Below are 26,408 nucleotides of genomic sequence, written 5' to 3' on the forward strand. Positions count from 1 at the left end.
AGTCTGGATAGCGCATTGTAGAGTCCTCCACTCGTAGAAACATCCAAAATCATCCAAAATCCATCCGAGATCCATCCAAAAAGCCACCCCATCCCTGAGTGGCGAGTGCACTGCTCAGACCGACTTCTAGTGACGTCAAGTGGCGTTACAAGCGGAATTGAGTCCTTGTAGCGGTATCTAGCAACTTGTAATGGTGTCAAGTGACGCCAAGTGGTGTTACAAACGGCATTGAGTTCTCGTAGCGATATCTCCCGCTTCTAAATGCCCAGTCATTGCAATGTGAGGTCAACTAAATAGTCACTAATAGTCACTATGGTGGTAACTACTAAAAACAATCTGTTGACCACACCACATCATCGCACATACTGTACCCACTGCCAATGACTCTGAGACTGTATGTGCCTTCTCAACCACAGTCCCTTTACCCAGTGGTAAACAGAGCATGTATTTCTGAGCGGATCGTCAAGTCACGTACTTTGCCGACGTTCCAATCCCCAATGTGCAATCCGCCAACGAGCCAATTCATGCCAGTATTTCTGATATGAGTTGGTAGATCACGTGAAAGTCATGTGACTTTTCTTTCCCTTTTTGAACCGCTCTTCCGATCTCCCCACGCTTTCTTATTCCGAGCACGTACCGCAGTCGACCCGGCTGCTGGAGCCGCTTAGTAAGCCCAATTAAGACCCAAGTACAACCCGGTTACCGACGAGACAAGCCTCCTTGGTCATCTCCAGCCGCTCCAAGAGCCCGACTCTCGTCCGTCCATCTCGTCCGTCCATCTCCCCCGTCCCATCTCCGTCCCATCTCGTTTGCCACTATCCAATGATTTCAAAGTTGAGACGCCTGCAGGATGAGGGCGGCGAGGTTTTAACGGAGAGGGAGCCTGGGATACCTGGGGGCAGAGGAGGACGTTGGGGGCAGGGGGAAGCCCTCGTTATATATTCGAGGCTGGCTGTTTGATTAAAGACGAAAAAGCGACACCATGCGACACAAACCCCGCCCCGACACGTGCCCATCTCCCCAGTTCTCCAGGAATTCTAGATAGTTCGGCGTGCATGTATATAAACTCAAAGTGGGAGGAAATTGAAAAATATATATGTGGATCGGAGTTGCTGCAATTGCCACGACATAAAAAGGACACTTAGACAGCCCACGACAATGCGAATTTTCAAGCAGGCACGACCCCAGGTGGGGTTGCGGGCGGTTCGGGCAGCTTTCGGCGGCCCCGGAAAGCCCGCGATCCGAGCACCACTCCACCCGCGTTTTTTCCGACACTCGGCCCGCCTCCAGATGCAGGACCCCTACAAGGCTCTGGGGGTGGAGTCCAATGCCAGCGCCAAGGAGATCAAAAAGAGCTACTATCAGCTGGCGAAAAAGTACCATCCGGACGTGAACAAGGAGGAGGACGCCAAGAAGAAGTTTGAGGAGGTCCAGAAGGCCTACGAGCTGCTGTCCAACGAGGAGGAGCGAAAGAAGTACGACACCTTTGGTCCCGCGGCGTTTGGAGAAGGCGGCCAGCCCGGAGGCCAGGGATACGGAGGCAACCCGTTTGCCGGCGGTGGAAACCCGTTTGCCGGATTTGGAGGAGCCGGGTTTGGCGGAGGAGGGTTTGGAGCCCAGGGCATCAATCTGGATGATCTGTTTTCGGCGGCGTTTGGAGGCCAGGGCGGTGGCCGAGGCGGATTTGGACGTCAGCAGCCATACGTCCAGGAGTTTGAGGGTAACGATATCCAGCTGAACGTGGAGATTTCGCTGGAAGACGTGGCTCGCGGCGTGACCCGGGACCTCAAGTACCAGGCGGTGACTTCGTGCAACACTTGTGAGGGTTCCGGCATGAAGAAGGATGCTAAGAAAACCACCTGTTCGGCCTGTGGCGGCACAGGAGCCCGTGTTCATGTGGTGAATGGCGGTTTCCAAATGTCCACCACCTGTGAGGTCTGCCGAGGCTCTGGAGAACAGATCCCCAAGGACGGCGAGTGTGGATCGTGCCATTCCAACGGAGTGGTTCGAGAGACCCGTGAGACCTCCATCAACATTCCTCCCGGAGTCGACAACGGCACGATTCTGCGGGTGTCGGGAATGGGAGACGCTCCCGAGGCCCAGGCCGGACCCACGGTGCGTCTGCACAATGGAGATCTGCTGGTTCGAATCCACGTCAAGCCCAGCAAGACGTTTGTTCGACAGCGGTCCGATCTCGTCTACAAGCAGGAGATTCCTATGACCACCGCTGCTCTGGGCGGTACTGTTCTGATCCCCACTCTGCTGGGAGGCAAGCTGCGAATCAAAGTGCCTGCTGGAACCCAGCCCGGCGCCCAGATCGCCATCCCCGAGCAGGGTCTGCCCAAGGGCCGAAACGGCTTTGGCGACCTCAAGGTGATCTACGACGTGAAGATTACCGCGCCCACGGACAAGACACAGACGGCGGTGCTGGAGACGCTGGCGGACCTCACACACGACGAGTCGGCCCGTCGAAGCGATGGCCATGTCAAGTCGGAGCCCGAGGCCCCGGCAGAGGACGAGAAGAAGCACACCCCGTTCCTCAAGAAGCTGTTTAACCGGCTCAAACATCATAACGAGTAATGTATATAGTAATAGACCATCGGAGCGCATCTGAATCTGAGTGGAGCGAAGATCGAGCCAACATCTAGTGACTTTTGCCGAGGCAAGACTTGTGTAGCGAAAGCTCTGAGGAACGACAGAGGTCTGTGTCTTAATTGACTGAATAGTGAGGCATATGCTGAATGGGAGCTCCTGAGATGCACGCCGGTCTAGTTATGACTTGTCGTCATGGTTGGTTTGATTGAGTGAGGGTAGATCTACAGAAGTTTGGGAGGTAGCTGAGGTCGCGGACAGGTCTAGGGGATGTCTAAGGAGATCTAGAAGGTCTAGAGCAGGTCTAGGGAGATCTATGACTTGCGAGAGCTCTCTCTCCAGTCAGTCGCTCACTTGACAACTGACGTCATTCGGACTTGTAGATCTGAAGATGATGTTCTTCGAGTCACAGAATCTGGAAAGAACACGATTCAGACTCGATATTACCAACTACCGACATCCTGATTGATCGATCCCAATGGACTATAGAAGCAGCAAGACTTTTCGAATGGATCACAGAGCATCATGACAACTCCAACCACGGCGCAGCTCTCAGTCCCTGCCAAGCCTCGCTAGACTGCCTTGGCCGAGATGATGAAACAGGGGATGTTTCGTGACTAAAGACGGGTAGAGAAAACTTGGAAACCGCGCGATATCGCCCCTGTATAATACATCTGTTCAAGGTGTTTCATCTTGTGCATGTAAACAAGTGGCATAGACACACAAGCGTGTGGAGAAGTGCATGAACAAGCCCAGGCGAAGGTATACAGTGCGCGTCTGTGCGCGTTGTCACGTGACATGTGCGATTGTGGACGATCTATAGGATATTTGCGACTCAATTTGCGTTGGACGTCTGGCGTCTGGGTCTAGCTCAACCCTTCCAAGGGTGGCCGAAATAGTTGATATATTTGTTGGCATTTACTTAGGGTTCGTTGGAGGAAGTTTTTTTCCACCCTCAAAATAGGGGGTGTATAGCTGCCACTGAGCCTACGGTGTCGAGTCAGTATTATTTCCCATGTGTATATGCACAATTGACATGACATATTCTGGCTGTGTACATATTCTGGCTGTGTACATACTGCGGCGGTCTCTTCTGGCAGTATTCTTGTGTTATGTTTTGATTTATTTTTTATTTGGTGTTTTTATTTTTTCTGCACTTTTCACGCCAAGTCATTCCAAGATGCAACAATGGTGACAGGTGAAACATACGACAAGTGGAGAGTGGAGTATGTGGACAGTCTAGACAAGGGGTCCACGTGTACTGTACGTTTTTTTACTGGAGGTGGTTAGTGCGGATATTGACGTGAATACTCGAATCTGTTTTAGCAACCGGCACTGTATGTTTAGTTGACAATTGTTGGGAGCTACTTGAACGGTAGGCATTAAGTAAACTTGTTGATATCCGAGCCGATATTACTTGACATTTTCTTGACACGGCACATGTCTATGTCCTACCCTGTCTCACACTGTACCCATGGACGGCGCTTCCCAAAAAGGAATGGTGAACCCCAGAACCAGCGTCTGTGCGAAGATGCCAACGCGTGGGACCCTCGCAGACCCACCATGCTTGAGCCATGTGTCTAGTCCACCTCAGCGTTTGCAGCGTGCCTGACAGCTGTGGAGTTTACCCCTGGATTGAGTCTACAGTACGAGTAGAGGTTGGGTTAGAACTTGTAGGGAGAGTGGTAATCGAGTGGATGAGGGAGGCAATCGAGTGGACGAGCGGAGGCAGTTGAGTGGATGAGCGGGGGCAATTGAGTGGATCCATCCAGTCTGCGCGATTCGATGAAGCGATTCAATCAAGTTACTTCCGTGCCAGTGCCAGAGCGTGCCCAACACCATACCAACCCACACTCACTACAAGTAGTGGTTCAGTCTAGACCAAGGCACTAATTACTGCATATCCACTACAGCTGTAGTTGTACGCGTCTTTGGTTACCCAGTGATGGAACCCGGTCGTACGGGTATCTGTTATAGCTGGAACTCGTCCCGTACAGTACATACTCGTACTTGTCTACACATCTACACCGACCCTCCGCTACGGGTTTTTCGGATGTCGGGATTGCCGGATGTCGAGTTTGTCGACTTTTCCAAAGCCGGGGCCGTTCTCCGAAAATCCAACCCTTCTCTCTATCGCCATCGCACATTCTCCGTCTCCATTCCCGAGCTTGTCTACGGGCAAAAAATGCAGCTGAAGGGTGCATGGAATCGACGGTGCTGCAAGGAAGAAAGGAAGGAAGGTGTATTGGTCACTATTGGTTGGCGCCGACTATCGCAAGCAACATTGGACATTGTCTTGGAGTCTCCGAAGCGATGTATGACGTACGGTACGAGCAGATACAGTACGTGCAGATACAGTACGAGATGCTATGAGTTGCTATGAGTTCAGGCATACAATACAGTACAAGTATGTATCCACACATGTACTTGTATCGTATGTACACCACCGTTAAGCCATCCTTGCCGTTCATCACGACGATCAACGACCAGTGCCGTACTCGTAATGTGCCAATACCACCAACGGTCACCTCTTACCTAACGTACAAGCACTCGTTCCCTCCACAGACCTTGCCGGAATAAACCCCGACCCGAAGGCTTGTCTGCCTGGGCGGCTTGCTGGGCGGCTTGTCGCAACCTGCCCGTGTCCATCTCTGCTGCTTGTCTCAGCCAGCCTTCCTTTTTCGACCGCTGGCGAGGTACCGGAAACTCAGAGTTGACATGGGAGCTCATCTGGTAGCTACAGTGGCAGCAGACTCAGAGTTGCGCGGCGGGGATTGAGACAAAGACGAGCTGAGACGTCCATGTCTCCGCGGTACTGTACTGTACTAGTACACCACCTTACATCCACAGTTGCACCACAATTTCTTGTATCGTATCGCTCACTCGAACTTGGACCCGAACCCTTGGCAAAATGCATGTTTATCTTTCGATACCCTTGGCACACACAATAGGAAGCGGACGAGTTTAATTTTGTTTGGGTTTTTTCCATTTTGTAATTTTCGGATTTTCGATTTCAATGTTCGATTTTTGTCCCAATTTCTTGCCCAATTTTTATCTAACTTTGCCGTCCAAAAAAAGGATACGCGTTTCCCAAAGAGGAAGGAGGAATAACTCCATGGAAGACAGAGCGACACAAGAACGACCAAACGACCAACGACCAAACGACCAACGACCAAACGACCGCAGAAAAATAATCCCCCCCCTCCCCACATAGGGAGTCACGTGACCCGAGCCCAAAACCGGACCGCCAACCTGATCACTAGCCTGATCACGTAGCTACTGCCTCGGCTTCTGTCTCGCGTTGACCTCATCTAACAAGATTACAGTTACAGTGGGCTTGCATACAATGGCCAAAAATAGGAGTTTTTTTGGGCGGGCGCAACGGGGGGCGATTTTGCGTGTTTCCAGGGACTTTTCTAGCGGGAATTGTGGCCAATACGCAGATGATGACCCCGCAACCCATATATCCGTTTTTCACACCTCTTTTTGTTCTCAACCCCGGTTTTTGTGTCCCTCCCTACCAGCCCGCCAAAAGACATTCTTGTCTCCCCCTTTTAATTAAACTTCTAGATTTGGGCGTGCCCTTTTGGGACAAGGGAATGTGTGTGGTCCAATTCGGCCGCGCAACTCCAAGATTCTGTTTGGATAAAAAACTCCCTTTCAGCTCCTCGTGATTGGAATTTCCGGGCCCCCGACCTAACCAACTCTTCCACCGGTCATCTCCTCAGTTAACAGCTCCCGGTGACATTACACGCATTGCCCTTAGACTCCACGGTAAACCGGTACACCGATACATACCCACTCACTCAATCACTCAATCACTCAATCACCCTCTCACTCTCTCACTCTCTCACTCTCTCACACCTCGGACAATATGTCAATGTGCGACTTTGAAGAGGTGTCTCTCAACACAAACTACCGACGGTTCGCGTCCGCGTCCACGTCCACGTCCACGCTCACGTCCTACTCGTCGGTGTCCCTGGCCGGAGACAACAAGAAGGACCGTACCCTGAGCGGCCGGCTGTCCAGAGTGTCCTCCACCACGTCGCTGGCGACTGAACCACCGGCGCCGCGCCCCAACAAACACAAAAAGACCTCCAACAAGTACAGAAACTCGTCTCTCAGCAACTTGTCCAAACTGGACGCCATTGATGACGTGCCCGCCCCCCATCAGCAACATCAACAGCAACAGCAACAGCAGCAGCGACCGTCGAGACAAAACTCCGTCTGTTCCACCCAGCATTCAATCAGCCCCACAACGTCGCCTCGACACTCGCGTACGTCTGTCTACTCGTTCCAGTCGCGGTCGTCAGTGGCGCTTTCTGAGCCCGGAAGCCTTGTGCTGCCCAAACGACAGCCGTCCCAGAAGGAAAAGAAGGCCGCCAACCGCAAGAAGATTCTGCAAAACCAGTCGTTTGTTGACGACGACGATGAGGACGCCATCGACATTGACGATCTCAGCGCATGGAACATCCCCCTAGCGCCCTCGCTCTACCAAAAGACCCGGGAGTCGTCCTCCAAGCTGGCGCTGGAAACCCTCGGAGCCGCCTCCCACACAAACCTCCCTAACCAGTCACAACAACAACAACAACAACAACAACTTCATAGCATTAATCACAACCCCAACCACAACATGAACGCGCCGTCGCCGGCCATGGACTCTTCTGCCAACTCAACCACATCCACCATGCTATCCTCCGACGACCCCAACACCCCCGACGGCTCCTTCTCCGTCCCCCGCATCATGGACATGTCATCGCTGTTCGACTCGCTGTCGCCCATAGCCCAGGAGCTCTCGGTGGCCTTCACCGAGTCGCCCAAGGCCCTGCAACACGAGCAGAAGATTGAGCTAGCCCAGAACCGCCACTCCAGCGGTTCCACCCACTCAGCGTCGTCATTGTCGTCCCCAGCGTCCTGCACCCGTCCGGCCTTTCTGCCCCCCAAGGACCGCAAGGAGGAAAAGAAGCATCTGCGCGAGTACCAGCGCATGGTTGAGGAGCGAGCGGCGGTGGAAAAGGCCCTTGCTGCCAAGGAGGCGAAGCGACAGAGCGAGCGAGCCGCCCGACAGCGCGAAAACGCGTTCCAGTGGAAGACGGAAATCATCCCCAACTTCCACACTGCCATCCAAAACCCAGCCACCCGCGAGCTGTGGTGGGCCGGCGTGCCCTCGGCCTCGCGAGGCTTTGTGTGGACCGAGCGAATTGGCAACGCGCTGGAGCTGTCTCAACCGCAGTTTGACAAGTTCAGCAAAAAATCGGCCACCAAGTCCGTCGAGTTTGCCGACGTGGATCTCGACTCGGTGTACCCGGAGCTCAAGATGTTCGGCGCCGGATGTCCCTACCATGACGATCTGGACGCCGTTCTGCGGGCCCACACCGCATACTGGGCAGCCCGAGATGCCAACGCCAACCCTCATACCAACAAGGTGGCATGTGCGGCAGCATCTCTGATTCTGGCGCTGGGCTCTCCATTCCAGTCGTGGGTCGCCTTGGAGAACCTGCTCACCCGCGGCCATCTCATCAGACCCATGTTTGCCCGGGACGAGCAGGCGCTCATTGCATGCTACACCTCGTTCCTCAAGGTGTTTTCCACCCGGCTGCCGTCGCTGTACCGACACTTTCAGTCGCAGAACGTGTCGCCGTCGGCCTACCTGACGCCGCTGGTCATGTCGCTGTTCACTGAGCAGTTTTCTCTGGACGTCACATTTCGAATCTGGGACGTGATGCTGTTTGAGGGCGACTCGTTCATGTTCCGGGTCGCTCTGGCCACTCTGGCCAAGCTGGAGCCCTGTCTCTATGGTTCTAAGGAGGAGATCATGGCCCAGTTGCGGTCCGACAAGCTGCAACAGGAGACTGAAGATGATTTTATGGACGCGGTTCGTCAGGTTCTGCGGGTCAGTCAATAATTGCATGAGTTTGTCTACCAGTGACGCCGGTGTCGGCGTTGCCAGTAGATGAGCGAATCAGTAGCTCATATGGGTTTACTGGGGTGCAGTTCTTTATTGAACTGCCGTTTAGTACAAGTATATATATATATATATATCAACATTCACTGGTTGAGATTGTGAGTAGCCTTGGTTGGGTTGTATAGCGTCGTTGTGTTCAAAACATGAGATGGGTACGAGTCTGTATGTGATGATACAGATCATATTCAGGTGTGTTTTTCTTCGAAGTTTTCCAGTTTTCCAGTTTACCAATTTTCCAGTTTTCCAGTTTTCCAGTTTTCCAGTTTTCCAGTTTTTCCGATTTCTCCGCTTTTTCCGCTGGTGGTTTGGTGATTGAGGCCATTCTCTATGGTTAGTGATTTTAAGGAGTTAGTCAGCATTGAGTGGAGTTATCCTTGACAAATGATTGGCGGTTTAGCGACAGTTTAGTCGGTTGTTTGGTTGCGGTTTATTGACCGTTAGTTGACCGTTTTGTAGGCGATGTAGTTGACGGTTTAGTTTTATTTAGTTGCGGTTTAGTTACACATTAGCCAAGTACAGTTGCCCTTGACTTCTAACTAAGCTTATGTCATGTTGAGTCCGTCTGCAGTTCAGCCCCACAATCAGCCTTGCTATTGGCAGTCGGCACGGCGGCGTGTCTGTGGTCGTGAATAAGGGCGTCTTTGCGTGTTTTTTCTCTTATTTTTGCCTTTTATTTCTTGCTGGAGCCAGCCTCTCCTCATTATCTTCGGAGAACCCCCGTGTTTTTCGTCTGGTGGTGTGTTTGTTTGCGGTCTTTTCTTTTCGGCCGGCATTCACGTGATGGGCGTGCATTGTTGGTTTGCTGTGAGACACTTTCCGAATTCGGCATAAGGAGTATCGCTGGATGGGGCCCTCCGCCCCCGTTGAGTTTGACCTGCAAAGTGATATTGAGCAGGGCAAGGTGATATTGGCGGTCCAGGCGGGCCTTATATGTTTTGGGGCCACCACACGGGCTCTGTGAGGACCGGGCGAAAACGCGAAAAAAACACACAGACACAGACACAAACGCAGACACGTTGCCGTAGTGGCCTCCTGTGATACGCGTCATACGGCTGGCACCCACATTCTTCACGCACCGTATCCCAATATACGGCTTGAAGTGGGCTGGTTGGTTTGTAGGGTTTTTTTGGTGCTATTTTTTGGTCATAGTTTTGGGTGATGCTTTTTGCGTATGCTTTTTTTTTGGTGATACTTTTTGTTAGGTCTGTTTGATTAGTGTTTGAGTTGGGTCTAAGTAGTGTGCGACGCTTGGGCTATTGGTATTGGACTGCTGGGCTCGGCAACATGGTTGCTGATGGGCAAACGTGGATCTGTGGAGCCGTTGGCGGATGGTGATCGGGTCAGGCGGCAGTTGGCAGTTGGTGATCGGGTCAGGCGGCAGTTGGCAGTTGGAGACCGATGTTTGCGAGTGGGTTCTGGAGTCGTGGTAATAGACGTTCTTTCTCGTTCAATGCTGAACCCCTCTACGACTACGACTTTCTCTCAGTCAATGCAACAGCCAATTCACAGTTCAATTCACAGTTGGAGCAACACCTGTGCGGGGAGATGGAGATTGGTCTCAGATGGTACCGACACTCGATGAAGCTTGGTCTCAGATGCTAATCAAGAGATAAGTGATCGACCTGAGGCATTTGCTGAATCCAGCCGTGGAGGGATCGCCCGTTCCTGATTCAGCAGCGGGGGTGGCCATAGACCCACAAGACCTCTCAATAGCACTCTGTTATGATACAAGAGTTTGACAGGGTCTGGAACGTCAGAGACTACGACTACGAGTCCAAAATACGACATGCGACATATAAGTGCTCAATCAAGTCTTCTATGACGCTTGCGCTCCATGGACTGCCACAGACGGCTCCATGAAGCAGTCATACGATACTGCAACTCGTACTACTCGTACCACCGTACTCGCTCCCAAACAATAGCAACAATTGCGGTGGATGTACAAGCACAATCGAGCATTGCATTGCTCTTGTTTGCACGCATCTCCAACATATTCTAGGCGAAGACCATGCATGGAAAGAGTGAAACACTCACTGATGATTGGTGGATGGGGAAGAGGTAAGAGGGAGGTACCAGTGTTGGAGTTCATCGGGTAAGAGGTAAGAGGCAAGAGGGCACAGGTACCAGTGCTCGTACGGTACTTACTTTCACTGTGAATGGAGTTGATAAGACCACTCAAAAGTCATCATCCACTGCCCTCGTCCTCATCTAACCATTCTCTTCTATTCATCCACCTGTGTCATTGGCCAATTATCACATAAGCGTCTATCACATAAACGACATCTATCTCATAAACGACGACAATCTCACCAACAATGTCAATCTCACCAACGACGTCAATCTCACCAATGAATGCCATATCACACTCGCTATTAACTCTCGATCCATAGAGCCAATAAATGGACCACTAACAAGAGAGATATTGGCAAAAGAGGGAAAAGAGCCGGCTGAAGTACTTTTTCTACTCTTCGACCTTTACAGACGTTTGTAATTCTGCATCGTGCCTAATCAACAAGTTGTCGCACTGTACTCGTGCTGTCTACTTGTACAAAATCCATATTCACCAATGATAGGTTCTCAATGAAGCCGTGCGCAAGTACAAGTATGTACTGTACTCGTACAAACAGTTGAATCCACGTTACATTCCTACTACTGGCCACTCCCTTGTCTTTTCGTACGATTTCCTAGCGATCCATGGCGTCCATGAAACGAGAAACCCACCAAAAAAAACCCCGCCGTATAAAGCTCCATCCTGTTGATCCACTAGCGTTAAAAGAAATTCTATTGACTGGCTGAACGTTGGAAGACTTCACAAGACGAGGGTGCAGCGTGTGTGAAAATCAGGTGCCTATTGCACTATTCCGATATACTAACTGTCAGCTGAACAAACAGCTTGCTGAACAACAGCCTGCTGTACACTGTCCCCGAGATAGCTGCTGGCAACTGTGGCTAGCTCAATATCTCATCTCTGATACACTTTTCCGTTTGACTCTCGTCCTATTCGAATCAGGTTGACTCAAACGGCTCATTTGGCAATTCTCTCAACCTAAGTGGAAACAAGAAGGACGATCAATGCCATTTGGAAGGAGCGAAAGGGGAGGGGGAGGGACAAGCGTTTCAAGCGTTTCAAGCGGTTCAGGTATTCCAAGTTTTCCGAGCGCCCCAAGTGTTTCCACTCACAACTCAGCTCCTGGACTACTCGTAGCTCCCCTTGCTTCTCCCGACTCAGCATGACTCAGTAGGACAACTCTGAGTCGGTCGAAATCCTATCTCACGTCTGTGCTGCACCATGTGCCTTGCGATAGAGCCATTACGGGGACGAAGATGATTAAAATTCCCCGGAGTCTTCGGAACCACGTGCACTAAGCTCTTGAAACTTTTCCTTCCGGCAGCTATGACTGAAATCTGAATCCGCCATTTGAGTCATCTCGTCGGGGTCGTGAGACAACATCAGCGGAGGTTTGTCGCCATTGCTTGAACGGACAATTCAACAGAGATGCAAGCTTCTCCAACCGGCGGCTGAAACGCTCCCCTGAACGCCCCCACTCCACCGTTACAGACTGCAGAGCCAAGATTCTAGGCATGCATTGGCATCAACGTCGCCCGCCGACTGGCTGCGCTTTAGACTCATTGAAAACCTTGCTACAGTCCGTATATCGGTTTTGATTCCCAAACAAGAAAGTCACAGAGACCCGAAAAGCCCTCTGGCTCTGGCCAATGCTGTGGGAAGCGTGAGAAACGTGCTCCAGACCACCCAGAGGGTATATAGTCTAGGAAACGGGTGCTCCACTGTCCCTTCTCCAACCAACAAGTCCTTCCTCAACCATGGTCAACCTCCTGGAAGTCTCCACCGGTCTTTTGGCCGCTGCTGGTCTGGTCAAGCGAGCCGACAACTCCTCGTCCACCTCCCATCACATTGAGGTGCCCAACGTGGGCAACGCGGCGCTTCTCGAATGGGGCTTCAACGAGGCCCAGAAGATCTTCAACAACTCGCAGGCCTCCAACTGCACAAAGTGTCAGGAGGGCATCAATCTTGGCAAGTACATCCACCTGGCCGCCCCCGATGTCACCCCCGATCTGCTGGTCAAGCTGTGCTGGCACTACAATTGGCAAGACGATTGCGACTCGTGGCAGGGACGAGACATCACTAAGGGAAACAACGGCAAACATATCGCCAACGTCTTCACTCTGATGGACGCCTTTGGTCTGGACGGCCAAGCTCTGTGCAATTGGCACGCCACCGACACCTGTGACCCCGTCCAGGTGCCCGAGCCTGATCTCTCGTCCTGGTGGCCCGAAAAGCCCAAAAACCCCCCCAAGATCGAATCCTCGTACAACGAGACCTTCAACGTGCTGCACATTTCGGACTTTCATCTGGATCTGCGGTACGAGGAGGGCCTGGAGTCCAATTGCGACGACTACATGTGCTGCAACTCCGAATCGCACAACAAACGGGCCATTGCCGCCGGCCTCAACCATACCGTCCAGCCCGCCCAGAAACTGGGATCGTACCATTGCGACGCTCCCGAATCCATGGTCGAAGACTCGCTCAAGACCGTGGGGGCCATGGCCGACGCACGTGACTTTGAATTCTCCATTTTCACCGGAGATATGGTGGCCCACGATCTCCAGGACTGGCTGTCTCTTTCTCACACCTACCAGTCTGAGGAGGAGGTCTACTATCTCATGAAGAAGTATCTCAAGGACATTCCCGTCTACCCCACTTTTGGCAACCACGACTCGTATCCCTATGCTCAGCTGGCCCAGAACTCGTCTGGTTTTGCCGGCGACTTTTCCTGGAACGCCGAGTTGTCTGCCAAAATGTGGAAGGACTTTGGCTGGATCAACGAGACCACCGAGGCCCAGGCAGAGCACACATACGGTTCGTTTGCCGTCACCACCAAGCGAGGTCTGCGGGTCATTTCCATCGACTCCAACTTCTGGTACGGCGCCAACTACTACAACTTCTGGAACATTTCCGAGCCGGATCTGTCCGGTACCTTCAAGTGGTTGGTGGGCGAGCTGCTGGAGTGCGAGCGTCAAGGCCAAAAGGCCTGGATTGTGGCCCATGTGCCCTCCCAGGAGATGGCGGCGGTGCCCTGGACCACGGAGGTGTTCCGACAGGTGATTCGACGGTTCTCCCCCCACGTGATTGCCGCCAACTTCTTTGGTCACACCCACGCCGATCAGTTCAACGTCTTCTACGAGGAGAACAACAAGTGGACTGAGGAGTCGGCCATTTCGGTGGGCTGGATCATCCAGTCGGTGACTCCCGTGGACTCCTTCAACCCGGCGTGGAGATATTACGAGGTGGACACCAAGACGTTCGAGATCATGAACTCCAAGAACTACTACTCGCCTCTGAATCAGACGTACGACTACGACATCAACAAGTCGCACAACGAGACCATTGGCAACTTCTCCTACCCCGTTTTCGAGCCCCAGACCCCCAAGCAGTCGCTGGACTGGATCTGGGAATACTCTGCCCGAGATGCCTACGACCCCAACAACACATGGCCCGACACTGCTCCTCTGAACGCCACCTTTTGGCACCGAGCCGCCAAACTCATTGTGGAGAACCCCTCCTACCGACAGCTCTACTACGACCACTACTACCGAAAGTCTCCCTACACTCCTCAGGGATGCACCGGCAAGTGTCTTCAGCAGACCTTTTGTTCATTTGTGGGTGGTTCTCAGGGAGAGCGAACCGAGTGTCTTAAGCTGAAGGAGCTGCCTACTTTGTAGGTGCTTTGCCATAGATTCCATAGAAAAAGATGTATTTTTAGACTGGTGGTAGAATGAAGGAGAGAAGTGCTCGTAGAGTCCGAAAGAGTGGAGTAAAAGGCCACCGGAAAGTCGATAAGAATTTAAAGAGAACAGATTTGACGAACCAGTTGCTTGTTCAGAAGACACAGTGGTGGTGGAACAATGGTAGGGTATCTCAAGGATCCCTGTCGTCACTGGTATCTCAAGAATATCTCTATGATATCACAACTCAAGACGAGATGACACTTTCTTAGAGAATCAATCCAGTCGAGATTTGTTCGCCGTTAGTCGTTGGTGTTAATCGTGCAATCATTCAGTCGTTGACTTAGGTCATTCAATCGTTTATTCATGGACATTGATCTCCAATCGTGCCATCGCCCAGTCGTCGCAATGTCCAGAACCGCGTCCAAGAACCCTCTAAAGGTAACATATCAAGTCCATAACACCACTCAACGTATATAAAAGACTTCATCTGAACCACCAAGGTTCCGATGATGGAGACAGTTTGTGTTTTTTTTTTTTTTTTTTTTTTTTTTTTTTTTTTTGCATTGGAACTCTGTGAAAGAGTTCGAGAGAGTGATTGTTTCGGATACCGGGACCACGTGAAGAGTTGACAAGCCTACTGTATCACGTGAAGAGTTCATTATCCTATCAGCATCACGTAAAAAGCTGATCATCCTGGCTTTTTCACGTGACAGAATTGAATGATATCTCTGATGCGTGATATCTCTGGTGCAACAGCTCCTAGACACTCAATCAATGTCGATTGTTCAATTGAGTCTGCTTGGAACAGTTCGACGCCATATCCAACCAAGTGTAAGATCAATGGTGCAATCTCAACCGTCCAAGTCGTTCCTACTACGAGTGGCAGTACAGTATGTACGAGGTGTCCTGCTTGTAGTACAGTAGTGAAACTTGACAGCAACTGTTCTTCTGATGGTATCAACTGTTACAGTCTGGATAAATCCTTGTATTCATCTCCCTATCCCTTCTCCATCAACTGACCCGACTCAATATCCGAGCAGCACACCTGGAGTGGGTGTTGGAAAGGGGGTCTCTAGAATCTGCAAATGTGATCAGATCAGCTTGAAAGTTGATATGGGGATTTTTTGCGCCTATTCTGTACAACTGAGAAAATTGAAATCACGTGACTTGTCTCTAGCCCGAGTGGCGTGATGTTTCCGTAGAGGGCGTTGATGTGTACTTGTAGTTGGATTTTAGTTGGAGTTTAATTATCGCCAGTTCCAGGCAAAAAATCACCTTGAAACTTTTCAGAACGCTTTCAGCAGCCAAGAGAAGGCCCTCTGGAGGTCTATAGCAGGAGTCGGAATCCAAGCCGTAAACACTTTTTTTTTCTTTCTCATTTTACCCCTGATCTTCCATACAGCTTAGTCGTCCAGAGCGAGCCTGGATTAGAGATCGAGAGAGATGATGGCATCCGAGCCAGAAGTGGGCTGTTTCTGCTGACGTCGATCACGTGTAGAAATAAGTAGGAATAAAAACCCACGAATAATCACCGTCGAACCGTGCATGTTCGGTTGTATGGCTGTAAGGGTCCAACTTTATCGGAGTTTGTGGGCAAGTTTGGAAATCCACCTTCCATTCAGTACTCGTACGTTCACACATCAGTCGATCATTCGAATTTAACTTTTTATTTTTATTTTATTTTTATTTTTATTTTTATTTTTATTTTTTTTTTAATTTTTATTTTTATTTTTATTTTTATTTTTATTCATTTTAAACGCCTCTTCTAGTCAAATCATTCAATTTATACGAATATTCGAATAGTGCATATCCGTTATATTTCAATGAGTTGCTCTGTTACAACCCTACCGGCAATCCCACAATTATCGTACGACGACACCCAAGCTTAGTCAGCTTATCTACAAATCTCAGCAGCACACGGAGGTTCGATGTGTAATGGGAGTGAACAAGTGTTACAATATATTATTAATGCCATGTGATAGTTGTAATTTGGTCAGGTGTAAACCTACCATGGTCACGTCGCCACACCACCGTCACATGACCGTCGATCGACCCCTCTGACTAAGCCATTTGCAATGTCCAGTGTACTCGTAGCACGCAATTGACTAATAAACGAGATTGAATTATCTGAATCTGTGACCGACGGTCGGTAAACAAGTTAGTCAGCAGTATAGGGCTTCTCCGGCTATTGGCATCATATATTATAGCCGGAGATTCACAGTTGCTGACTAACCAGAAATACAACATGCTGACTAACCGTCGTCTCGTATTCTCCCGATTTATTCCGAAGTCGGAAAATCTCGCGACGCAGGGAAATTGAGTTTGATAGATGATCCGGTCTGATTTTCCGAAAGAAAGGCCAAAACTGCAGGATCCGCCCCCAATGGGCTCCAAGGGACCCACTGGACATCTCCCGAGCATAACCAGTCCAGTGTTTGGCCCGCTACGACGGGTCTGGCCGGTTACATGTGGAAATGTATTTCCAAAAATCCCAAACTCAGATTTCTTACATTCAGTTACATATGGTATCTGCAGGATAAGGTTGGCGTGCAGGGTGCATGTAGCGTGCATATGCAGATTAGAGGTAACATTCAATTAGAGGGACAGTGGACTCGACTCAGTGACGGTGTTAGATTGTACTCAGTGACGAGAAATGCAGGGCGTTTTTGTGTCGCGTGCATTGGAGCGGTTTCAAGACGCCTATAGGATGCATTAAATCGCAGATATTAGCCTAGATTCTGACTCAGTGACTTATCGTGCGTTTGTGACGTGCTCCAACAAGGGGCCGTTATTCGCCGTGCTGGTGGTGTTGGGTTTTTCCTTCCAGATTGACGTTGAATTTTTTAATATTTAAAAGTATTTTTAGGCTCCAGACGTGTTTTTCCGGTTGGGAGGAGGGGAAGATTTAGAGCGGGAGGAGATTCCGTGGTGATTAGAATGTAGAAGGGGAGATTTTGAGGCGGATTTTATGCTATATTTTTGTAGCGGTTCTTTATGTCACTTTTTTGAGGTTTTTGATTCTATTTTTTGGTAGTTTTCTAACACTATTGTTTGGTGATTGTTTGGGCTAATTTTTTGTAATTTTTTGTAATTTTTTGTAATTTTTTATTTTTATTTTTGGCTAATTATTCCAAGAGGGGTTCCAACTGTTATATCCGTTCAGATATCTCCATGTGTTCAACATACTCACCAAGTCCTCTCCATACGCGCATCTGACCTCACAGGCGCTATCCAAGGGGTGGAAGGGGTTTTTTCCTTCTTGTTTTAATTTTTATTTAATTTTTATTTAATTTCCAATTTTTTTTCCTTCTCGTTTTCATTTTTCTGACCCCCAAGTTAATGACGGACTTAATTTTATCTGGCCACATGAAGCAAATGTTGGGTTGGGAGAGGGCCAGTGCCACACGACCAGATGATGGGGCCGTGGAGGACATAAAAACGGGATTTCGACGCTGAAATGGGTGTCAAACAATTTAAAACGGCCCCAACAGCTCCAAATACCACATTTCTCGTCGTATATCCCTCTCTCTATACATTTTATATCTACTTTGTACGTACCAAGTCAGTTCAAAAGCAGCTGGCATAGAGTTACCTTTTGCACTTTTTGCACTTTATGGCGGTGTCAATTTAACCTTGGGTTAAACTTCCGCTGGCTGGCCCGCGCTTATATTTTCTAGTCCACGTACATATAATCAATTGGAGGCTCACCACCCTGTCTTTTATATACAACTTGTTTGCCACCTTGCTACCACGCCATACTAACAACTGCATTGAGTGACACTGACGGACAAACATCGACGGACGAACATAGACGGACGACATCTTAACTCATCTCGACTCACCACTACAAGACAAACACAAGTCACACTGTGTATCAACCAACTCACACCAACACCAACACACAAACAACCGTTTCCACACAGCTCAACCACGCCGCTCAACCGCCGACTCCCCTCCTCAACAACAACATCGAGGAGTCATAGATACAGACGCTGTCATAGTACTTAAACAACACTTCCCCTTCACCCATACACCCTCACTCCCCACATGCTACGCTCTTGTACGCGAACCACCGGCTCTACCCTCTCAACCCTGTCCCCCCTCACAACCGCCTCCAACGCCAGATTCTTCTCGCTGCTCCTGGACCAGGACAATGTCTCCAAGCTGCTGCGCTCATTCTGGGGCCAGCCCAAGTCCAAGCCCGTGGCCACGCGAAACCCCATCCGGCTCTCCGACAAGCTGAAGGAAATGCACTCCCTCAAGTCCATCTCGCCCTCCTACACCTCCATGCCCATGTCGTCGCAGATCCCGCACTTCCACCCCACCCCGGCGCCCATCCGCCGAGACGCGCTGTTTGTGCAGACCGCCGCCGCTCAGGCCGCCCACTACAGGTACAAAAACGTGCCCGAAGAGGTCATCCGAGAAGCATGCCCCCGATCGCTGGTGCGAGGGATCGGAGAGACCGAGTGGATGCCCTCGGTAGAGACAGAGCTGCTAAGAAACGGAGAAGACGTAGCGCTCATCTCCAAGGACTTCATCGGGCTGGCCGACGGCGTCTCTGGCTGGAACGACAAGGAGGCCGGCCACGCAGGCCTATGGGCCCAGCTGATGCTGCTGCGAACATTGTCCATGCTCGAGGTCGAGCTGCTGCATCCCGAGAACCAGCAAGCCGTGGACCAGACCGAACAGGTCTCCGAGTACCTCATTTCCGCCCTGGACGATGCCTTTGAATACGCCACCAAGACCATGCATGAGCTCAAGTTCGAGGGCTCCTCCACCGTTCTCATCTCGTGCCTGGCCGGCAACAACCTCATTGTGGCCAGCATCGGCGACTCCAAGATGTGGGTCTACCGGGACGGCGAGGCCATCTTCACCAACAAGACCAATTCTCGAAAGATGCTGGGCACCCGATCTCCCGGGTTCCCTTCCACCAACCGGGACTTGATTTCCGTGGTGCCGGTCCAGCCTGGCGACATCATTGTCCAGTGCTCCGACGGTCTTTCCGACAACCTGTGGCCCGAGGAGATCCAAAAGACTCTGTACGATGCCATGGCCGAGGGTAAGATGAACGAGCGGGGTCCTCTGCAGACCGCCGCGGATGCTCTGCTTGCTCGGGCTCTGGACGTGGCCAACGACAATTTTGCCATCTGTCCCTACATGGAGTCTCAGAAGAACGACTTTGCCATGGGCGGCAAGAACGACGACACCACCATTTGTGTTTCCCAGGTTCACCAGAACTCATAGAGGGATTCACCAGCATATACATATTTATTTAGCATTTACATTAATTGAGAATCAGAGGTTGTATAATACTGTACTAGTCGATCGCAAATGGTGCCATATTAGGTTGGAACCTGGTTCGTATTTATTACTAAGCACATAGGGAGCCGGTGGAGGGTTCAGGAGACATTTGTTGGATCATGTCCGGGTCAGATATCGTATGTGATTGTACGTGATTGTACGTGATTGTACGTGATTGTATGCGATTATACTGCATTCTTAGTATGACTCAGTCAATGCCTCTGTATTTTCCCCTCTTTTTTGTCCCTTTTTTTTGAGATCATCTGTTCCCCCGTTTAGTGAGGGGAACCCAAAGTGGGGGTCAACGGAGATTGCGGAAATACTCTTTGGAGGGGTGTTGGAGCAAGGATTGAGCAGGAAGCATTTGGAGGCGCAGTAGCGAAGCGGAGATAAGACCGGTTGCGGCGGGGATGGGGATTCTTTGTGTTCTTCTTGGGGGTGCCGGTTGAGGGTCTCTTTTTTTGTTTTTTGTTGAGGTTGGGTCTGCGGTCTTATCGTGCCTCATCCATGTGGGTCCAGTAGATAGTCCTAAAGAGGTAGTGTTTGGCGTGAGGGGGTGTGACTGACTGTGGCGATTGGAGGGGTGATTGATGGAGGAGTGATTGATGGAGGAAGTGATTGATGGAGGGAGTGATTGATGGAGGAGTGATTGATGGAGGAGTGATTGATGGGGGAGTGATTGATGGAGGAGTGATTGATGGAGGAGTGACCAAATGGTGGAGTGACCAAATGGTGTAGTGGGGCAGGAGGCGGTCGAGGACAGGAGTGGTTGAAGATGCCCCTGACGTACTCATGTTCAACAGTGGAATGCAATAGCCGCCTGCTTTGCCGCCAGTCCAAACGGGCTATTCTACTCGCGGCATTATCCGGTGGTTCTAGCAGGTACCAGTGCTCGTGATAACACCTTAGAACCGCGTTTAGCGTGTCGTATTACATTATCGAACATGTCGTTGGTGGGCGGAAATAGCGCGACGAGTTAACAAAAAGGTGGTGATAACGGCTAGGAAAGGTTTAACTAAAATACGATAAAAAAAAAACAATGCAGAAAAAAAAAAAAAAACCAACAAAAAAAACAAAAAAACAACAATCAAGCATCTGTTTTATGTAGAAAAAAATTACATCTACAAGTATTTTACTCGTACAAGTACTTGTGTCACTCAATCAACATTTTGAAGATAGTGACGAACATACAAGCAGCAGTTTTCACCTCTTCAAATGCCCGATAATTGCTCTCTGTGTGTACCAGAACATTTACATAAGTACAGTACATACTGTACTACTACTGTACAAGGAAAAACCAGTCCATCACCAAATCCCCTTTAAAACAACATACATAAGGGTTTTTTTGGTATCGCACATGGCAGCTGGTTAGTTCGTTCCTTGTTCACTCTTTGCTTGCGGAAAAACCCCTGGCACAAGTCTTAGACCAACGCCAAGTACAGTACATACAGTACATACACGTTCAGTCAATACACATTTTAGTTTATACAATCATTTTGATGTCTCGGTTAGTTACCAAGAACAGCCTTCTCTCCAACCTCCTTGGGGGCGGGAATTCCGGTCCACAGCCGGAACTGCTCAAAGCCCTGCTCGGTGAGCATGTAGAGCCCGGAGATGAACTCCCAGCCCTCGACGTCCATCACCTGCTTGAGCAGAGGAGTGGCCTCGGCAGAATAGGCAGCCTCAAGAACCAGACCCTTGGGAGAAGCAGCCAGAGCGGCAGACACCAGCTTGTTGGACTCATCCAGCATCGAGAAAGTGGTGGCTGGCACGCAAGACACAATCACAGACGGAGTGTACTTGTTGGCCACAAACGAGTCCAAAGTCACAGCCTCCACGTTATCAAACTTGTCAGCAATGGCCTCGGCCTTGGACAGAGTTCGGTTGGCAATGAGAATCTTGGCGAAGCCGAGCGATCGCAGTCCGTGCACGGCAGCCAGAGATGTGCCACCGGCTCCGACAATCAGAGCAGTCTTCTTGTCCAGCGAGTTGGCTCCAAACCGAGTCAGAGCGTTCACCAGACCGAGAATATCGGTGTTGTCGCCCTTGAGAGTCCCGTTAGGTCCAGGAATGATGGTGTTGACGGCTCCAATCTGCTGAGCGAGGGGAGACACCTCGTCAAGGAAAGGAATAATGTCCTGCTTGAGAGGAATGGTCACACTGATACCTCCAAGGTTGCCCTGGGCAAGCAGAGCACGGGCCTTAGCGTTGACGGCAGCAGCATCATCAGTCTTGAACCGCGAGTACTCGTAGGGCAGACCCAGCTTCTTGAACATGGTGTTGTGCAAAATGGGCGACTTGGAGTGGCCGATGGGAGTGCCGACAATGAAGAAGGACAGGTTCTTGTTGAACATGCCGATGGTCGACCGGGTCTGGTTGATCTCCTCCACGGAAAGCTGGCCAGGAGCAGCAGCCACAGGCAAGTCAGCGTGAGTCACGGGAGTCAGCAGAGTGTTGGTGACTCGAGACAGCTGACCATGGGAGCCCATGTTGATAGCCAGAAGAGGAGAAGAGGTGTGGGCCTCTCGGAAGTTCTCCAGAGCAAAGTTGTCGGAGAAAGACTTGGCCATACCGACGAGCTTGACCACGTCCACAGGCACAGCCTCGGCTCGGGCGTACATGTTCTCCCACTCGAGAGAAGACCAGTTGAGAGCGCCGGGAAAGTCGTGGTGAGAGCCCAGCAGCTTGGTGTAGCCTCTGGAAGCTCCGACGGACGAAACAAGCTCGGCAGGGTAGGTCAGCTCAACGTCCAGCAGCTCAACGGCGGTCTTGAGACCCAGGTTGACCAGGTTGGCCAGCTCCACAGGTTTGTCGTCGGGGAAACGGCCTCCCTGAGCCTTGGTTCGCACCGTGTAAAGAATGGGGAGGTCGACATTCTGTCGCAGAATCGCCAACTGAGAGAGAACGTACTCTTCGGAGGGAATGGCCTCGTCATTCTCATTGAGCAGATCGACTCGCAGCTCCAGAGCAGAACAACCCTCAGACAGCGAGGGGAGCATGGTTGCGGCAATAGACACGTCGGGGAAGGTTAGCGACAGGAAGGAAGTGAATTGGTCCTTGTGGGGAATCACAAACTCGGACTTGCCGGTGACTCGGTCCAGGAAGGCGCCCAGCATCTGCTGCACCTTGGCAGTGGCCTCGGCAGAGTCGCAGTGAGGAGCAAAGAAGACATTGGAAGAGACAGATCGGTACAGCTCCTTTCGTCGCTGCCACACCGCCTCCAGATCGTCCACAAATGCAGGTCGAGACTGGTCCTTGTTGAGGTACTCGAGGATTCTGGAAACGGGTCGGTGGACATGCAGAACAATACCACCAACACCCTTGAAGGTCTGAAGAGCGTCTCGAGCAGCAGGAGTCTCAACAACTCCGCCACCGCAGGAAATGACGTAGCCCTCGGACTTGTCATTGAGACACTGCTTGAGCAGACGCAGCTCCTCGGCACGGAAATGGTCCCAGCCCTTGTCCGCAATCAGCTGAGGAATGGTGGTATCCAGATCCTTTTCGAGTAGCTGGTCGAGATCAATGAACTCGTAGCCAAGATGGTTGGCGGCCTGGGCGCCCAGATGGGTCTTTCCGGCACCTCGCATGCCCACAATGAAGATGGAGGGCTTGGAAAGTCCGGACTCGGCCTTGGAAACGGTCTTGGCCAGCGTTACGCCCTCCAGAGGAACGTTGAACACGCCGGAGAGCACGTCCCACCATCCCGGCCAGGTCTTTTCGACACATCGTCGCTCCTCAATAGCCACGGGAGCAGCCATGATAGAAGAGAGCAGCGAGAAAGACATAGCAACTCGGTGGTCATCGTAAGAGTGCACAGAGACGGGGGTCTTGAGATCTGATCGGGAAATTCCGTCGACCTCAATGCCGTCCTCAAGCTCTCGGCAAACGACGCCGTACTTGGCCAGTTGCACTCGCATGGCCTCGATTCGGTTGCACTCCTTTACTCGCTGGTTGGCAATGCCGGTGATGACGGTGGTGCCCTCGGACACAGCGGCAACGACACAGGCGGTGAGGAATGCGTCAGTCATAGGCTCCATATCAACAGCGATAGCCTTGAGGTTGGGCACACCAGTAACAGTGGTCGAGGTAGCGGTCTGCTCAACGGTGCAGCCCATAGCCTTGAGAACATCAATGGCAAATCGGGCGTCTCCCTGCAGAGACTTGCTGCCAATGTTGGGAACAGTGACGGTGTGGCCAGTCATGGCAGCGTAAGCAAGAGGGTAGGTGGCTGAAGAAGCATCCGACTCCACCACGTACTCCTCAGGGTTGGTGTACACACCCTGAGGAATGTGGTAGGTGTGCTCCTTGGTCTCGTCCTTGGTGACAACCACACCGAAGTCGGCCATCATGGCAATGGTCATGTCAATGTAGAACTGCGAGATGGGCTTGCCTCCAACCAGAGACAGAGTGACGGGTGTCTGTGCGTAGGGGGCACACATAAGTAGAGAAGAGACATACTGAGAAGAAACAGTAGCAGCCACCTCAATCAAGCCACCCTTGAGTCCAACACCGGCCTCGATCTTGAGGGGGAGAGAGCCTTCGGCGTTCTGGAAAGCAATGTCGGCTCCGTTGGATCGAAGAGCGTCCACAAGAGGCCCAATGGGCCGCTCCTGCATTCGCTTGTTTCCGGTAAGGATCACGTGGTCCTTGTCTCCCTTCTGAACCAGAGTAGCAGCGGTGGTAAGGAATCGAGAAGCAGTACCGGCGTTTCCTAGGTACAACTCCTGGGCGGGAGCAGTGAGCTTGCCGCCATTTCCGGTGACAAGCAGAGTCTCACCGTCGGCCTCCCACTCGAACGATGCGCCACCAAGCAGCTCAATGGCCTCGAGCATGTGCTGGGTGTCGTCCGAATGCAGCAGGTTTCGCAGCTTGCAAGGACCCTTACCCAGGGCAGTCAGAACAAAGGCTCGGTTGGAAATGGACTTGGATCCAGGTGGAGTGACGGTGTAGGACTTTTTGTCGCCAACAGGAGCCTCTCCAACAATGACCTCCTCGGAAAGAACGAATCTAATGTCCTTGTCTGCCACAGAAGACGCCTTCTGCTCGTGGGTCTTGCCAATGGCGCTCAGAATGACAATCTTCTTAGTGGAGCCGTCGTTCTTCTTGTCGACGCCCATGATTCGAAGCAGATCATCAACGGGGCACTTCTTGCCGTGGCTTCGGGCCTTGACTGTAGCGTCGTCCAGAGACACGGGCAGCTCGTAGGCCTTGATGCACTTGGCCAGACGAGCCACAGCAACGGGAGAGAGAATTCCCAGGTATCGAGACAGCTCGGCCTCCTTGACCATACCGATAGCCACACACTCGCCGTGCAGAATGTAAGGAGTGAGAATGGCCTCGTAGGCGTGGCCAATGGAGTGGCCAAAGTTGAGCAGGTTTCGCAAACCGCCCTCTCGCTCGTCGGCAGAGACAACGGCGGCCTTGATTCTAGCAGAACCGAGAACAATTCGGCCAATGGTGTCGGTGATGGGGGACAGATCGACTCGTCGGGGGTCCTTGGCGTCTCGCTTCTTGATAGTGGACAGGAAGATTTCCGACGCGGACTCGAGCCGTGTGAACTCTTCGGCGTCGTAGAATGCCGCAGTCTGTGTTAGCTAGAGAAAAGAGGAGTACAGTGGGTGCTGCTGTACAGTATTGTGATTAGATCAGCAGCTGTAGATAGTACTTGTAAAAGTGTAGATCCGATCGGGAAATTATACCAGTCGATTATTCAACCACAGACCTGTAGAACAACCCAAACAGCACCAACCAACTGTCGAATCAAAGCAACTATCACACATCGCACCTAACTGCCAATCTGCACTGCATGCGGTTGATTCTATACTCACCTTAATGACCTCCGCCATACCGTTAATGAACTCTCGAACGGGCAGAGTCTCGAGGAAAGAAGTGTCGATGAAAATGTTGACGGGCTGCCAGAAGGCGCCGACCAGATTCTTGCCCAGAGGGGTATCAATGGCGGTCTTGCCTCCAATGGACGAGTCAACCATGGCAAGCAGAGTGGTGGGGATCTGGACAAACCGCACTCCTCGCATGAAGGTGGCGGCCACGTAGCCGATCATGTCTCCGATCACTCCGCCTCCCACAGCCAGGATCACCGTATCTCGGGTGCAGCCCTTGGACAGCATCCAGTCTTCAATGGCGGCCTTGGTGGCTCTGGACTTGGAGGTTTCTCCGGGCGCAACGGTGTAGGTCAGCAGTCGGCTCTTGATGCCGTCCTTGGCAAACGCAGCCTCGAATTTCGTCTTAAGAGACTCAACGTAGCCCAGATCCTCAATGTTGGTGTCGGTTACCAGAATGTAGGTGGACGACTTGATGTTGGCCACGATTTCAGACACAATGTGGTCCTGCATCTTGTAGCCAATGTGGATGGACTCCTTGCCCAGAATCGGGACCTTTTGGATCTGACCCTCGGCAAACATGGTGGTGTGTAGTTGGAGATGCGACTGGCTTGGAGAGGAGGTTTGTATAGAAAGATTTGAGTGCCTAAATTGAGTTTAGACTGGAGAAAGGTTACATGACTCACCGTACAACCTGTGCCAAGGGCGGGCCAAAAGAGGATGTTCCGGGCTAGATATCGACATCGACACTGCTTCGGGTGATTGATAGCCCATTTTGAAGCAGATTGAGCTTTGAAAAATGGCAAAAAGACCCATTTTCGCCCAACTGACTACGACTACTGCTAGACCCGGACCGTTGGGCTAAGTCGTCTTCAATCGTCATTTTAGAAGTTCTAGTTGATGACTGCTCACTGATTGGCACAGATTTCAAAAGCACCAATAGTATTACATACTACAAA

At 51.3% G+C, this 26,408-nt stretch overlaps 10 protein-coding genes across 10 annotated transcripts; 7 read left to right on the plus strand and 3 right to left on the minus strand.

Annotated features, from left to right (window-relative positions):
• Positions 1-196: 196 nt before the first annotated feature.
• Positions 197-444, minus strand: YALI1_F16735g (uncharacterized protein; the record flags this gene model as incomplete). Its single annotated transcript, XM_068283371.1, has 2 exons — positions 197-289; positions 334-444. The coding sequence occupies 2 exons, from the start codon at positions 442-444 to the stop codon at positions 197-199; spliced, it is 204 nt and encodes a 67-aa protein (XP_068139472.1).
• Positions 445-1,158: 714 nt separating this feature from the next.
• On the plus strand, positions 1,159-2,580 carry YALI1_F16743g (uncharacterized protein; the record flags this gene model as incomplete). The annotated part of the gene is made up of 1 exon (XM_505333.3): positions 1,159-2,580. One exon carries the CDS (start codon positions 1,159-1,161, stop codon positions 2,578-2,580), a length of 1,422 nt encoding a protein of 473 aa, XP_505333.2.
• A 3,886-nt stretch (positions 2,581-6,466) lies between these two features.
• YALI1_F16796g (uncharacterized protein) lies at positions 6,467-8,497 on the plus strand (the record flags this gene model as incomplete). Its single annotated transcript, XM_505334.3, has 1 exon — positions 6,467-8,497. The coding sequence occupies one exon, from the start codon at positions 6,467-6,469 to the stop codon at positions 8,495-8,497; it is 2,031 nt and encodes a 676-aa protein (XP_505334.3).
• Positions 8,498-8,545: 48 nt separating this feature from the next.
• YALI1_F16817g (uncharacterized protein) lies at positions 8,546-8,873 on the plus strand (the record flags this gene model as incomplete). Its single annotated transcript, XM_068283372.1, has 2 exons — positions 8,546-8,614; positions 8,664-8,873. 2 exons carry the CDS (start codon positions 8,546-8,548, stop codon positions 8,871-8,873), a joined length of 279 nt encoding a protein of 92 aa, XP_068139473.1.
• A 1,840-nt stretch (positions 8,874-10,713) lies between these two features.
• On the plus strand, positions 10,714-11,048 carry YALI1_F16839g (uncharacterized protein; the record flags this gene model as incomplete). Its single annotated transcript, XM_068283373.1, has 2 exons — positions 10,714-10,757; positions 10,820-11,048. The coding sequence occupies 2 exons, from the start codon at positions 10,714-10,716 to the stop codon at positions 11,046-11,048; spliced, it is 273 nt and encodes a 90-aa protein (XP_068139474.1).
• Positions 11,049-11,251: 203 nt separating this feature from the next.
• YALI1_F16844g (uncharacterized protein) lies at positions 11,252-11,572 on the plus strand (the record flags this gene model as incomplete). The annotated part of the gene is made up of 2 exons (XM_068283374.1): positions 11,252-11,325; positions 11,374-11,572. 2 exons carry the CDS (start codon positions 11,252-11,254, stop codon positions 11,570-11,572), a joined length of 273 nt encoding a protein of 90 aa, XP_068139475.1.
• Positions 11,573-11,782: 210 nt separating this feature from the next.
• Positions 11,783-12,141, minus strand: YALI1_F16851g (uncharacterized protein; the record flags this gene model as incomplete). Its single annotated transcript, XM_068283375.1, has 2 exons — positions 11,783-11,962; positions 12,007-12,141. 2 exons carry the CDS (start codon positions 12,139-12,141, stop codon positions 11,783-11,785), a joined length of 315 nt encoding a protein of 104 aa, XP_068139476.1.
• A 241-nt stretch (positions 12,142-12,382) lies between these two features.
• YALI1_F16856g (uncharacterized protein) lies at positions 12,383-14,302 on the plus strand (the record flags this gene model as incomplete). Its single annotated transcript, XM_505335.3, has 1 exon — positions 12,383-14,302. The coding sequence occupies one exon, from the start codon at positions 12,383-12,385 to the stop codon at positions 14,300-14,302; it is 1,920 nt and encodes a 639-aa protein (XP_505335.1).
• Positions 14,303-18,355: 4,053 nt separating this feature from the next.
• On the plus strand, positions 18,356-19,552 carry YALI1_F16915g (uncharacterized protein; the record flags this gene model as incomplete). Its single annotated transcript, XM_505336.3, has 1 exon — positions 18,356-19,552. The coding sequence occupies one exon, from the start codon at positions 18,356-18,358 to the stop codon at positions 19,550-19,552; it is 1,197 nt and encodes a 398-aa protein (XP_505336.3).
• Positions 19,553-21,117: 1,565 nt separating this feature from the next.
• Positions 21,118-26,031, minus strand: YALI1_F16984g (uncharacterized protein; the record flags this gene model as incomplete). Its single annotated transcript, XM_505337.3, has 2 exons — positions 21,118-25,194; positions 25,438-26,031. 2 exons carry the CDS (start codon positions 26,029-26,031, stop codon positions 21,118-21,120), a joined length of 4,671 nt encoding a protein of 1,556 aa, XP_505337.1.
• Positions 26,032-26,408: the final 377 nt, after the last annotated feature.

The sequence above is a fragment of the Yarrowia lipolytica genome, chromosome 1F, assembly GCF_001761485.1.
Source record: "Yarrowia lipolytica chromosome 1F, complete sequence".
In the NCBI taxonomy this organism is placed as follows: Eukaryota; Fungi; Ascomycota; class Dipodascomycetes; order Dipodascales; genus Yarrowia; species Yarrowia lipolytica.